The 12,573-nt window shown below is 48.0% G+C and overlaps 1 protein-coding gene across 8 annotated transcripts in view; it reads left to right on the top strand.

Annotated features, from left to right (window-relative positions):
- The window catches only part of ACSF3 (acyl-CoA synthetase family member 3), a 68,165-nt gene that overhangs the window by 4,337 nt on the left and 51,255 nt on the right, over positions 1–12,573 (top strand). For all 8 annotated transcript variants that reach the window (XR_013923658.1, XM_080364877.1, XM_080364880.1 and 5 more), the window contains exons 2-3: positions 348–1,079; positions 2,537–2,692. Coding sequence is in view for 7 of the 8 variants with exons in the window: in XM_080364877.1 (XP_080221003.1) it covers positions 348–1,079; positions 2,537–2,692 (888 nt within the window). In the remaining variant the exon portion in view is untranslated. The remainder of the gene's footprint in view (positions 1–347; positions 1,080–2,536; positions 2,693–12,573) is intronic.

The raw sequence follows: 12,573 nt of genomic DNA, 5'->3' as shown, positions 1-12,573 counted from the left end.
AGCTAAGGACTGTGGCAATTATTTAATTTCTTTAAATGCTAGTTTCACTGAGTTAGAATGGCACCTCAGGTAGCCACCACTTAGTGTCCTAAGATTACTGATCAATGAAAACTATTTCTCAAAGTTAGACTGTTTTTTTAGGGATGTGGAGACTACTTAGGGAAGGGTCTCTGTTTCCTGTTCCATCCAGGCAGGGCCTTAGCACACTGGGAATGCAGCAGTCTGAATCATAAACATTAATAATACAGTGGGTATTATTCAAATGAAGGCTGCCACTTTTCCTTTGTGGGAATAAACCTGGGTAATTGCTGCACATACTTATCTGTTCCTATAATTGCTTTCTGCAGAATCACTTCAAAACAAGCAGTGCTGGCAGGATGCTGGTCTCCCTGCTCTTCCCCCAAGTGAGCCAGCCCCTTCGATGCCTCGTCCGGGACTTGCACCGTTGCAGATGGGGGTTGCGTGGGCAGAATAGGGCTGGCTGTCCCCACAGGGGTCTGCAAACCACGTTGGCAACCTACAGCAGCGATGTTACCCCTGTCTTCTCTAGGGCTTTGGCTTTCGGAGATAGAATCGCCATCATTGACCAAAATGGTGAGCACACTTACAGGGACCTTCTCAGCCAGAGTCTACGCTTGTCCCGGGAGATCTGTAGAGCTCTGGAGTGCTCCAGCCAGGACTTGAAGGAAGAGAGGATCTCATTTTTGTGTCCCAATGATGCCTCATATGTGGTGGCCCAGTGGGCTTCCTGGATGAGCGGGGGCATAGCAGTGCCCCTTTACAAGAAACACCCTGTACAACAACTGGAGTATGTGATTCAGGATTCACAGAGCGCTCTAGTCATCGCAGCAGAGGAATATGTGGGGAAAATAGCCCCTAGTGCGGAGAAGCTGGGGGTCCCAGTTCTGCCACTTCTTAGGTCTCATAGTGATGGATCCACAAGTCATGCAGCAGTGGAAGAGGGTCCCTTGACAACATGCTCCTCATGGAAAGACAGGGGAGCCATGATAATCTACACTAGTGGGACAACAGGAAGACCAAAAGGTGTCCTCAGCACCCATGAGAATGTGCAAGCTGTGGTGAGTGCTGCTTTCTCTCTGCGAAGTTAATCTCCAGTTACAGAGGTCTTGGCCTTCAGAGGTGATTTGGGGCTGCAAACTCCAAAGCACAGCACACCTTAGCACAACCGAATTCCTGCACGGAGCTGTGGGGCTGTGTCTTGGGAGTCCTCAACACTTTTAAGATGGACACACAGAAGAGCGTTTGAGGCTCTAAACTTGGTCCTTTTGGTGTTGCTGGGCTGTAGCTGAGGCAGATGGACTCTTCTCCCTGCTTTCCTGGAAAGCAGAAGGAATGAGACCGCTTTCTTTGCAGTTTTCTTTTCTCCACTGTGACTAGGAAAGAATCTTTGCCCCTAACAGGAATATAACTTAGCCCAGCCCAGTACTGTGTGAAGTCTGTGCATTATTCAGCTATATATCCCCAAGGCAAAAAATCCATTAGCTCTCTGAGCCAAAAGGAATTAAAAGTTTGAATGAGCCTGCTGACTACCTCACCAGTTGGTTATCACTGCCTGCAACTGATAGACTCATGCCATTAGGGGAAAAAGGGCAGGGAATACATCGTGCCTTACGGATACCTCCAAAAGCTTACTGGGTGCTCAGATACCGCAATGTCGGGAGTGGTATGAAAGCCTTGATGGATAGAGCCAGGGCTTGGCTATACTGGGCAAAGAATCTGTTCCCTTACAAATATGCTGATGATTTGGGAGGTGGCCTGAGCAGTCACCATCTTTTGAGCTGTCTTGCAAAAAGCCTAAAACCTGCTCCCTGCCCTGTGGAAGAGGGTTGTGAATGACATGACTAAATTCCACTCTTCAAATGCTTCTTTTATTTTTAGATGGCTGGAAATAAGCTTTCCAGTTGCTAATGCTGGGCTCTGAGGAGCATTGTTCACCCAGAAGCCTGAGGTCTAACACTTTAGATGATTATGCCTTCATAGCAGAGTATTTTAGAAGCTTGATATACTAATATTTTTTTGCTAACATAAAGCCTACTTTCTGTTTTATTAGACAGTGATTTTCTGCTCCTATTGACTATCCCTTACAGGTATTGAAAGCCCAATGTCATTGGTGTCCAAACTATGTCTACAGAGTTCTGGGAAGATTAATTTTTTGCTTACAATTTCTGCCAATGCTGTGTGTGCAGCAGCAGGCTAATAATTTTGTAGGCCTTGCTTAAAATCACTGTTGACTATTTCTCAGTAATGAGGAAGGACTTTGCTGATGCATATGAAGACACCTACTGACAAGTTGTGTCTTCTATTTATATAGATTGTATTGTATGTTGTGGTGGGAATTTTGCTTGTGCTAACCCTAAAGGAAAGGGTTTTTTGTGCCCAGGCATCATTCCAGGAGGTGTGGGATTTCTGCCGCCAGCTGTGCCCAGGGGATCTGGGGTGCAGATACCTTGGGCTTTCCAAGCAATGAGAGTCTTTCCTCCTGCCCTAATGCTGGGTTGTATGTTTTCTTCTGCAGACCACAGGACTGGTTGAAAAATGGGAATGGAAGAAGGAGGATGTTATTCTGCATGTGCTGCCTTTACATCATGTCCACGGGGTGATCAATAAGCTCCTCTGTCCTCTCTGGGTGGGAGCGACGTGCATCATGTTACCCGAATTCAGTGCACAGATGGTAAGCCTGGAGGGATTGTGCCGTAGCCTTTGAAATTCAGCAGTAAGACCCCATGCATTGTAATTAGAGCAACTTTGGAAATAAGTTCTTAAAGACTTCCAGTCTCTTTAGCTATTGGCTGCATGTGGTTCGCAGTGTCCATTAATAAAGCTTTTAGTTGAACACTCAGTTTTGGGGTAAACGTGCTGTTCTGGAGGATACAACTTGTTTAAGTGTGATGTATGTTATCGTAATGCTAGGCTGCCCCTCCTCGTGATGTTGAGGGTCTCTGACTAAAGGTGGGCTTCTATATACCCACTAAGAGCATGTGCACCTGGAATAAGGGTTGTTAATTTAGTAGTACCAGGGAAGGGGGCAATACTGGATTTTTCTCCTGCATGTTAGCGATGTGCTGCTTGAAGCTATGCTGCTTGTGGACATTTTTAGTAGCCCGCATTTTTTTCCCTTCCAGTCCTGTGTCCTCTGTGTTTTATATAACATTACATGACAGAACACATGCTTTAGTTTCTTGCAGTCCAAGTAAGAGAAGTGCCGCTAGTCATCGCTTGCATGCAAGCATTGCTCTTCCTCTGTGGAGAAACAAGTGTTAACAGATCTGTTGGTTTAGACTCAGTGATATGCGAGAGAGTTTGCAAATAGAGAGCTTCTTGCAGCCTTGCAGGAGAGGTGGCAGGAGGGAAACCTTGCTTGAATACAGTAGACATGCTTATAATGTTGTTTTCTAGCTGAGACAGGAAATGCCAGTCCCAGTGCTCTGCTTCTCTTTTGTTCCTTGCTGTGGTGGCAGGCAGCCGACCTAAAGAGAGGAAGAAAAGGGGCAACCAACGATAAGGTAGAGCAGTTTCTACAGTTACCAGCCCCTGGGATCCAGTGCTGTTCATCTGCATCTCCCAGTGTTGTGGGTGGTATGAGAGATGTCGGAATCTGCAATGTCGCTGTTAACGGATCAATTGGGTTTTCAGGTGCTGCTGCCAACTCGTAGCGGGAAGGAGACGTGCATTGTTAGTACAGAACTCCTTGGGAAAGTGAAAAAAGAGCCTGTCAAGCCTGTGCTTTGTAGCTAAACAGGCCGCTTTGCCTATTAATATTTATTCATATGCTGGGTGGCCTTGTTTGGCCGAAAGGACAAGGTGCAAAGGTGTGGGATACACCCAGAAGCCTATGACTGTGCTGCTGCTAGGCAAGGGTGAGCCAGGGCTCTGATCTGAGCAACTGCAGGACCATGTGATTCTTCATTGCTTATTTCTGCTTCTCAGAGAAACAACCACAGAAAATGCACGCTTCCTTTCTTGTTTCAAGATGGCCCTGACACCTGAACACCGACTTGCTGCCCGAGCACTGGTGCTTTGGTGGGGAACAGGCCCAGAGTCCTGGAAGGGCGGCTCTCTGCATTTGCATTTCCAGAGTAAATAGATAGGATGCTGTGGTAGAAGAAAGCAGGAAGGTCCCTTGGCAGCTGTAGCCAGTGCTCTCCTCGTTGGTCACTGCCAAATTGCCTTCATCTGTCTTTAGGGTGTCTCCCCAAAAGCTCAGGGTTCAGTAGGGATGCGTGCCCCACGAGAGCTGGAGCTCAGCATGTGCCCAGCCCTGGTGATGCTGGTGAGGTGGCAGAGGAGCGTGCTGGAAGCAAAGCCAAGCCCTCTGGAGGGCGCGTTTCTCCACGTCCTGTGCCATCGGTGATTGATTGTCCCTTACACCCTCGCGTGTTTCTCTGCTCTCTGCCGACATCTGCAAATGAATGAGCTGACGTTGAAGGATGGGTTCAGGTTCGGGGGGAGCTGGGCACCCCGCCTGCCTCTTCTGATCAAAGCTCTCCCCCAGCCTTGACAATCGAGGGCAAGTGGGGACAGGGCTGGGGACATCCGCTTGACCCTGGAGATTGAACTTGGGCAGGGAGGTCGGCGTGGCAAGCGTGCCTGCTGCAGCGAGTGCCGTTCCGAGGGTTCTCAGGTGCGTTCAGGCTCTGAAGAACGTAATTTGCTTTTCTCCTTTTTTTTATTCCCTTTATTTTTCCGAGGGCCTCCCCTGGGAGCTGAAAGTGGTTTGATCGACACTACAAAGAAAGCACATGAGGGTAAATAAGGCTTTCTTGTGGAGTTTAATGCAAGCTGCCTTTCAGTTCCAGTCTATTTTCACCAGCTGTTTACAAAATGCCTTTTGCTACTGAAATCAGCTTTCAGAAAAGCAGCAGAGTTTCAGTGGAGAATTTTGCAAAAGGAGCCTGAGTTTTGCTGTGTGGCTTTTTTTTTTTCCTTCACTGCACCTTGAGAAAGCAGCCAATTATAGTGTGATATAAAGAAACTCGAATGGCAGCTAAAACACTTGACAGGCTGATCAAAACAAGGCTAGGAACTTACTCTCAACCTGCTGCAGACATATTTAGCCTTGAGTGATACTGGCAAGGGTTCAAGAGAAACCGCAGCAGCATGCCCAGTGTGTGTTTGGTTTCTAATCACTAACACTTCATTATACAAAATAAATACTTTATTATTACAGTGTTTATTAAATTACATAATTTGCGGCGTGCCTTATAGTCATGGATACAGATGCCAGTCTGGTTTTGGTGGTCATAATAATGCTCTTTTTTTTTTCTGGGTTAAAGATGTTTCAAGCCCCGGACTAAGGCTTGCTTGTCGTTCCCTGCAGTGCAGTGTTAGGAGGTGGCATCTTTCAGACCCTTCCATCTGCTTTTGGTAGCTGTCCAAGGAAAGGTTAAAAATCAAAACTGTGGAGTAACCCCAGTGTCCTGACCAACGTCCGCTCTTTTACTGAAATAGCATCTGATGTCCATGGCAGCGTGCAAGCTATTGCAGGGGCCACAAGGGCTCATTAAAGTGTATTGAGGTGCCTCAAGCGTGAAAGTTGCTGCATAAAATCAGATTCTTTTTATTAAATGAGGACATCCATTACTTTGCGCTAGCTACTGTACATATTATAATTCACTTTATAGCACCATCTGTTAAGACTGTCTTGCTTAAGCCTTTCGTAGCATCTTTTTATTGTAAGTTATTAAAAAATATGGCTGCATCTATTAATCATGTATTAATAAAGGGTTTATAAATGGACCCTTAGTTTCCAGCATTACAGTCTAGTTGTATGTGACGTGCTAAGTCATCTGGTGTGTGTACTCCTTGGGGTGCAGTGTGTCTTCACGGGGAGCCCTTTTCGGGCTGCTGCCCACACTCCTGCCTGGAGACTGTAGGAGCAGCACCTGGTGCTCCTGCCTGTGCTTCTGGTGCTTGGGAATAACAGCGCTGACTGGGCAGGGGAGACGTTTTGGTGCTGCTGCGGGCATGTGGACTCTGGAGCAGGCAGGAAAGCAGCAGTGAGCCTGAAAGTGCATTCCTCCCAGCAGCTGTGTGGGGCCAGGGTGGCTCCGATGTTGTTGTTTTTCTTTTTTCAAGGATGAGAACTGTGAGGGCAGAAACCTCCTTGGGAGCCACAGCAAGCTGTAGCCTAAGCATCCCTGTATGATCCTCCCATCATAACTTGCTTCCAAGCAGAGTTTACTTCTCCAGCTGCACTATTCCTGTTTGCAGACAGCCAGCATTTATCAGCTGCATCTGAACCTGTTTGAAATGCCTGCCTTTTTTTCTTGTGTAGGAGCAGAAGTTTAAAAGATGCTGGATTTGTACAATTCTTGTGCAGATTAGTGGCCAGAGGAGAAGAGATTAATGCCTGTGCTTAAGGAAGGAGTGCAAGGTGAGCCTTCTCCTTACTGGGTGTCGGAGAAAGCCCGTGAGCAAGTGCTTTTTGAAGGCTGCTGTGAGCATCAGGGCTTGCAGACACTAGAGCATCCATTCCCTAGTGACTCCCCGTCTCCATCTCCTTTCCCTGCATCAATTCAGTGATGGCTGCTGAGGCTGAGCTCGCCCTGTGTTGTGACTGTTACTCGATGGAAATGTCAGTGAGTCTGGAGAGAAGCTGGGCATCCTCCATGCCAGTGCTTTTGCTGTGATAGTCACATGCTGATGGCCCTGTTTTGGACTGGGACTCAGCTGTGCTGGGCACCCTGCAAACAGGAGCCTTTTGGAATGAGTTGTGAGGTCAGTGTCTGCTTTGCAGGATCCTCTGCTGAGGCTTTTGGCTGAAGTGGATCCACTCTTGAGTTTGAACCATGGGAATGGCTTGTCTTTTCTGTGGACCACCTCTGATCTCACCTTAAGGGAAAGATGTTCTCTGTCAGCTCTTTGCAATGATAAACATGAGATCAGATCCCAGGCGGTCTTTCAGTCTTAAGTGCGGATTGGGAAATAAAAGTATTCAAAAAACATGGAGGTAGAAACTTGCTCTGAGTGATGGGGGAAGCTTATAGAAATGTCAGCTCTGCGTGACCTAGTTGTGGGGTGTGCTGTCCACTTGGCTCTGCTGGGTGGGTTTCAAGCTGTGGTGTGCTGCCTGCAGAATGACAACACTGTCTGTGCCCTGCAACTGCTTCCATGATAAATACACTGAGATGCAGATTTACTGCCCTAAAGTTCCAAAAGGAGCTGTTGTTTTGGTGCCAGCATTACTGCATGTCTGACTTAAGGTGCCTCCAAGGACCAAGCCCTCTAAAATTCATACCCAGTTTTACAATGTCACACACAAAGCCATCAAAATTGTTAATCTTATTTGGACCCTTCTTTCTAGTGAGATGAGAATGATGAGTGCCCAAAGCTAGCATGTGATTTGGGACTAGCTTCTCCTGATGTCTTGTGTGCTGTCACCTGTGGCAGCTTTTATCCCGCGGTGGGAGGGTGCTGCAGAGCTGATCCTTGTAAAGGTTGTGCGTGAGGTGTTGCTCCAGGGTTACTGCTGCACTACACTCCTGATTTCCTCATGAAGCCAGCAGCCTGCAGGCTGCTTCTGCAGGCAAACTGTTTGTCCTTGCTGCTGCTATTATCTGTGCAAACCAGGCTGGGCTGAGGCTGGGCACTGGTGCTTTATACCTTCGCTGGGCTGTGCAGGGAGATCTATGGCTCGGCAGTCACAGTTGCCTCTGGGAAGGAGAAGCATGCACTGCAGTGAGCCTCTCCCCTGGATCTGTCACTTCTGCAAACATCACTCTGGGCAGCTTTTTTAGTTTATTTTAAAAAGAAAAGCAGATCCAAGCAGAGGAGTCTGATCTCCAATAACCGAGCACTGCTAAGATGCTGCTGGGAGCGTGCTGGGGATTGTCTCTCCCATCCAGTTTCAGCTGGAGAAAGGCAATTGTCTTTTTGTCTGTTAATAGGAGGCTTCAGAGGAGTAATTTTATTTCAGACTCAAAGAGGAGTTGATGGAGGGAGGAGCAGGTCACTAGTGAATGGATTATGTTTGATCACTTCTTGCAGACCTGGCTTTAAAAAGTTAGAGTTTTTCTCCCCGTCTCCCCAGATCTGCCGTCTGTCCTCAGCATCTGTTACGGAGTAATGTCTTTTGATGTGTGTGTGGAAATATAAAAAATGGAACCAGAGCCTGTCATATTTACTTATATTATCAGGTCCCAGGGAAAGCACTTGCTCCTTTCAGTATGCCTACAGCATAGGAAGGGTTTAAAAGCTTCAGCCTGGAATGCAGAGGGGCCATCAAACTGCACTGATGAATAAATGATTAAAACCAGAGTCACGCAGAGCGCAAACAGTTTGGGGTTATAACAAACATGAGACGAAGCCACCAAGGGCCCAATTTCCCTTTGAAGAGAAGAATGTTTCTCTTTCTGCATATTGCTCACGACCGAGTCTGCGGCTCAGTCCTTGGGAGAGAGCAGAGCTCCCCTTGATGCTCTCCCGTCGTATGTTGTGCCTGTCTGCCTTTGTCAGGGGTGAACTGGCGTCAGATGCGGGTGTATGGTCTTGCCATCCTTTCGGTGCTTCCGAAGAGTTACGAGAGCTCTCTGTCCTCGGTCTGAGGCACCGGGTCTCGCCAAACAAGGAGCTGGTTCAGCTGCAGCCACGTTGATGCCTGTTGCTCTCACAGATACTCTGAAAATTGCAGAGCCTTTTTTCTCACCAGCGATGCTACCCGCATGGCAGCGATCAATGCAAAACACAAACCCATCTCCCTGATCAAAAGGGAAGTAAAGGGATGATTTAACTTTGCATTAGAGGTATTGTTACTTTTGAAAAGGTTTAAAAAAAATTCAATAACAACTGAAAATGATACAATAATTTTATAGAAGTGAAGAGCTGTTGTATCTGTTAGAGGCAGCAACGCAGGCTGTCTATTACCCGTTTGTGGTCTGATGGGAAAATCCATGCTGATACTCGCTTCCTTTATGGCTTTTGGGCATTGTTGCTTGGGGTCTCTTCTGGATGTTTTTGGGAGTCTTGTATCAGGCAAAGTCTTGCAGGATTTAGCATGCAAATGGTTGTTGCCATCTCCTCTTCTTTTTTGCATTAGAAGATGTCTGGGTGTTGGTAGATTTGGTGTTTTCTGTCTAGCTTAGGGTATTGCACATGTCCCTCTGAAGGTGAGGCCATTGTAAAGGGGGGAAAAAAATTACTGCCTTTTCTCCTCTGTGCTTGCATCTCTTGATTCAGGTGATCTCAGCAGATCTGGAGGCTGGTTGGGAAGGTTGCTGTGTGAAATGACCATCTCTTGGAGCAGCTTGTGTGTTCCTCTGTTGTCATTCACCATCATGCCATCTGTGTGCTGGAAGGAATACGTGGGAAAAAATCTTACAGCTGTGTCTCACTGAGGTTGTTTTGTACCCACTGGTGTAATCTTCTCTCTCTCTTTTTTTTTTTTTTTTTTTTTTTTCATTTGCTGATGGCAAAATCCCACTGGCCAGCCCATGGAACTGCCCAGATATGCTTTTGTGCAGTGTGAGGGGAAGAAAATCAGGAATGTTGTGCTGACGGGAAGACTCTTGGGAACAGAAGGTCTCCCACTTCTTTGCTGGCTCAGGCAGCCCTGTCCTGTAAGCCTGCCCTGGGCTTTTGCTGCCGTTATTGCTGTTCCCACTCTTGCTTTCTTCCACTTAGAGACCTTTTGTGTCAAGCCCTTGTTTATTTTAAAAGGAATCTTAGTCCATCTCCTGAACATATTCCATGGGAAGACTGCTGCTTCCCTTGTGTCCAGTGAACACTCATTGTAAAGTCCGGCAACCCTGGCATGCAGTGCTGTGTTTGCCTCCATGGCTTTTTAAAAGCACTTGGAGTCCTGAGGTATCAGGAGAGCAAAATAAAATGAAATGACGGGCTGCCAATAAGCTGTCCACAGGTAATTGATGTGGTGATGGTGACACATGGGATAACGGAGAGCAAGATTGATTGTGCTGCTGTAAACCTGACGGTGTTGGAGGATACCGTGTGCTGGATGGGCAAAGCAGGCCTCTTGCTACAAGCTTGTCCAAGCCCTGGGATTGATTGATTAGTCCCAGGTAGTGAGACTTTCCCAGATCCTTCTCTCAAACCGTGAAGTTATAGTTATAAAACAGAAATAGCTGTTACAGCTGGCTGGGCAGTGACAAGCCCTACGGACAGCTCAGGGTCTGCGGAGAGTTTGGGACTGCCAGCTTTGTACCACGGCTCGGTGCTTAGTACCATTAAAACACGTGGGAAGGATCCAGATTTGGCTGAGCAGGAACAGAGCAGGTGGAGATGTTTGGCTGTCAGCAGATCACCCCGGCAGCTGGTGGCACAAATCCAAAGGCAGCTGCTTATCTTCAGGAAGGGGCTGTTGCTGGCGCGAGTCAGACTGACACAGAAAAAGCCGCTCCTGTGGCTGGAGCGGTGGTAGGGAGGAGTTTATCTAGGGCAGGAGTTGAGCAGGCCTATGAGGACAGGGGACTCTGGGGTGCAGGAGAGATCATCTGTGTTTTGGAGTGATGGGTTTGGGTTTTTTTGAGATCCAAATCCATGTGAAAATAACTGCTGCGTGGCCAGACTGGAAGTCTGCCTGTGCTCCTCACAGCTGCTCTGGACTGGTTGAAGGCAAAAGAAGATACCACAGCAAGGATCGAACAGCCCTGAGCATCTGTTTCCGTTCAATTCTTTCGGCACAGTCCTGATCCCTGCTTACCATCACTCATCTCTCCATGCCCAAAGCAATGGCTCTAGGAAGCACCAGGCTGAGGAGAGCAGGTCCGTGCATTCAACCCCTGGCTTTGGGGATGTCCTTCTCCATCCTGCTGCATGGAATGGGACAGATACTGGGGCACTGAAGAGAAAAAAGATCTTTAGGAAAAGAGGCTGGGAGCGGTATGGTAGGGGTTAGATCCTTCTGAATTTCTAAATGCAATTTTGCCTGTTTCGGCTTGTTTTAGGGGATCGTGCTGGTTTCTGCAAGGGAGTGCAATGTTCCCTCTCCAGACATGTCACCCGTCGGTCTGGGCAAGCCTTGTTCCTCCTCTGCTTACCCTGATTCTGAGGGGATCTTGCAGTGCTCATGTCCCAGCTCCCAAGGTGTCCAGGGGTTTTCCACCTTGTGCGTTTGTCTCACCCCATTGAGGACCATCTCCAGGCTCGGAGGCAGCGTGAACTCCCTTCTGTTTGGCAGGACGGTGCCTTTGTTGGATGTGTCCTGCTCTATTAAGAATAACAACATGGTGGTGGTTGGGGTTTTTTTATAGGAGTTGATTGTTCTGAAGCAGTGGAGTGAGAGATGTGGAGGGAGGCGGCACCAGAGCAGTGAAGTAGAAAGTAATGAAATAGAGCCCGAGCAAGCAGGACAGAGGGAAGTGGGCAGAGTGACAGCATGAAGGAGAATCACTTGTTCACCTTCAATCAATTCCTGCCTTTTCTCGCTGTCGCACGCGCCTGTGTGCAGCTGAGCATATGTGGGCAGGGAGGGGAGAGGCGGTACGTGTTGTCAGGAGCTGTTAGGAAATACATTTGTCAACAACGGGGCAGGGACCGGGGCAAAAGGAAAGAGGTGGCCGTCACTGTAGCCTTTTATTTATTGATGTCTTTGGATCATTCCTGTCTTGGGGAAGAGCTTACCTAGGGGGAAGAGTGGTGAGGTGTGGAAGGAACGGGCCCAGCTGCAATATTGATGGCTCCTACTTGTTTCTAGCTGCTCCTAGGTGGGGCTTCTCAGCCAGGGCAGACCCCTTAGTCTTCATCCACTCCAGGAGCAGAGCTAGCTCCTGGAATTTGCCTCTATTTGTATTTCCCACAGGTCAGCAGGAGTTGCAGCTGACAGACATCTGTCCCACAGGGGCCATTCCTCTTGGGAAGAGCATGGTTGGTGTAGTGGCCCTCTGGGCTAGCTGCTGCCTCCTGACTGCAGTTGGCTTACCTGAGGTTTCTGATGGCTGGTCTGAGCTCACTGGGGGCATTTGTCTCTGTACCCACGCCCCAGATGATGACCATTTCTGTTGCAGTGGAGTCTCACTCCCAGTTCCAGTGTGGTATCTCTCTCTCCAGCTCTGCCACCTGTCTTAAAAGCATTTCTCACTCAAAGGTTTGAGCCTGTGGGCTCATACCCGTGTCGTATTCTTCAGATGTGGCATAGTGTCTTTCCAAAGAAGAGCTCCCATGCTTTGAAAGGCTGGTGGCTTTGTGTAGCCTTTAAAGAGCTGTGCATGATAAAGGAATTCACTGATTCTGTCACAAGCTTATGGCTTCGTGAGCAAATCCTTGGCTGTAACATGAAAGTACTAAAAAATGCCATTTCCATTATCTTGTGCTCACTGAGAGTGAAAGCAGGTGGGTGATCCTCTGGTGGAATGAGAAAGTTGAATATCGTGCTTTGAGCAAAAAGGGCATGATGAAGGTTGAGAGCCATTGCTCCGGACGTGGATGAGGTGCACACAACAGGCTTTCAGTTGTTTGCACTTTCCAGAAGTCTTAGATAGCGGAGGTTTGGCTGTTTGTGACCAGCCCAGGGTGGCCTTGTTTTGGACAAGCCTGTTGCACTCCTGTACCTCAGTTTCTCCTTGCACTATACAAAGGAGCAGGGGCAGGGCTTACTGC

The sequence above is a fragment of the Falco punctatus genome, assembly GCF_963210335.1.
Source record: "Falco punctatus genome assembly, chromosome: 14".
NCBI lineage: Eukaryota > Metazoa > Chordata > Aves > Falconiformes > Falconidae > Falco > Falco punctatus.
This window is presented reverse-complemented; position numbering and strand designations above follow the sequence as displayed.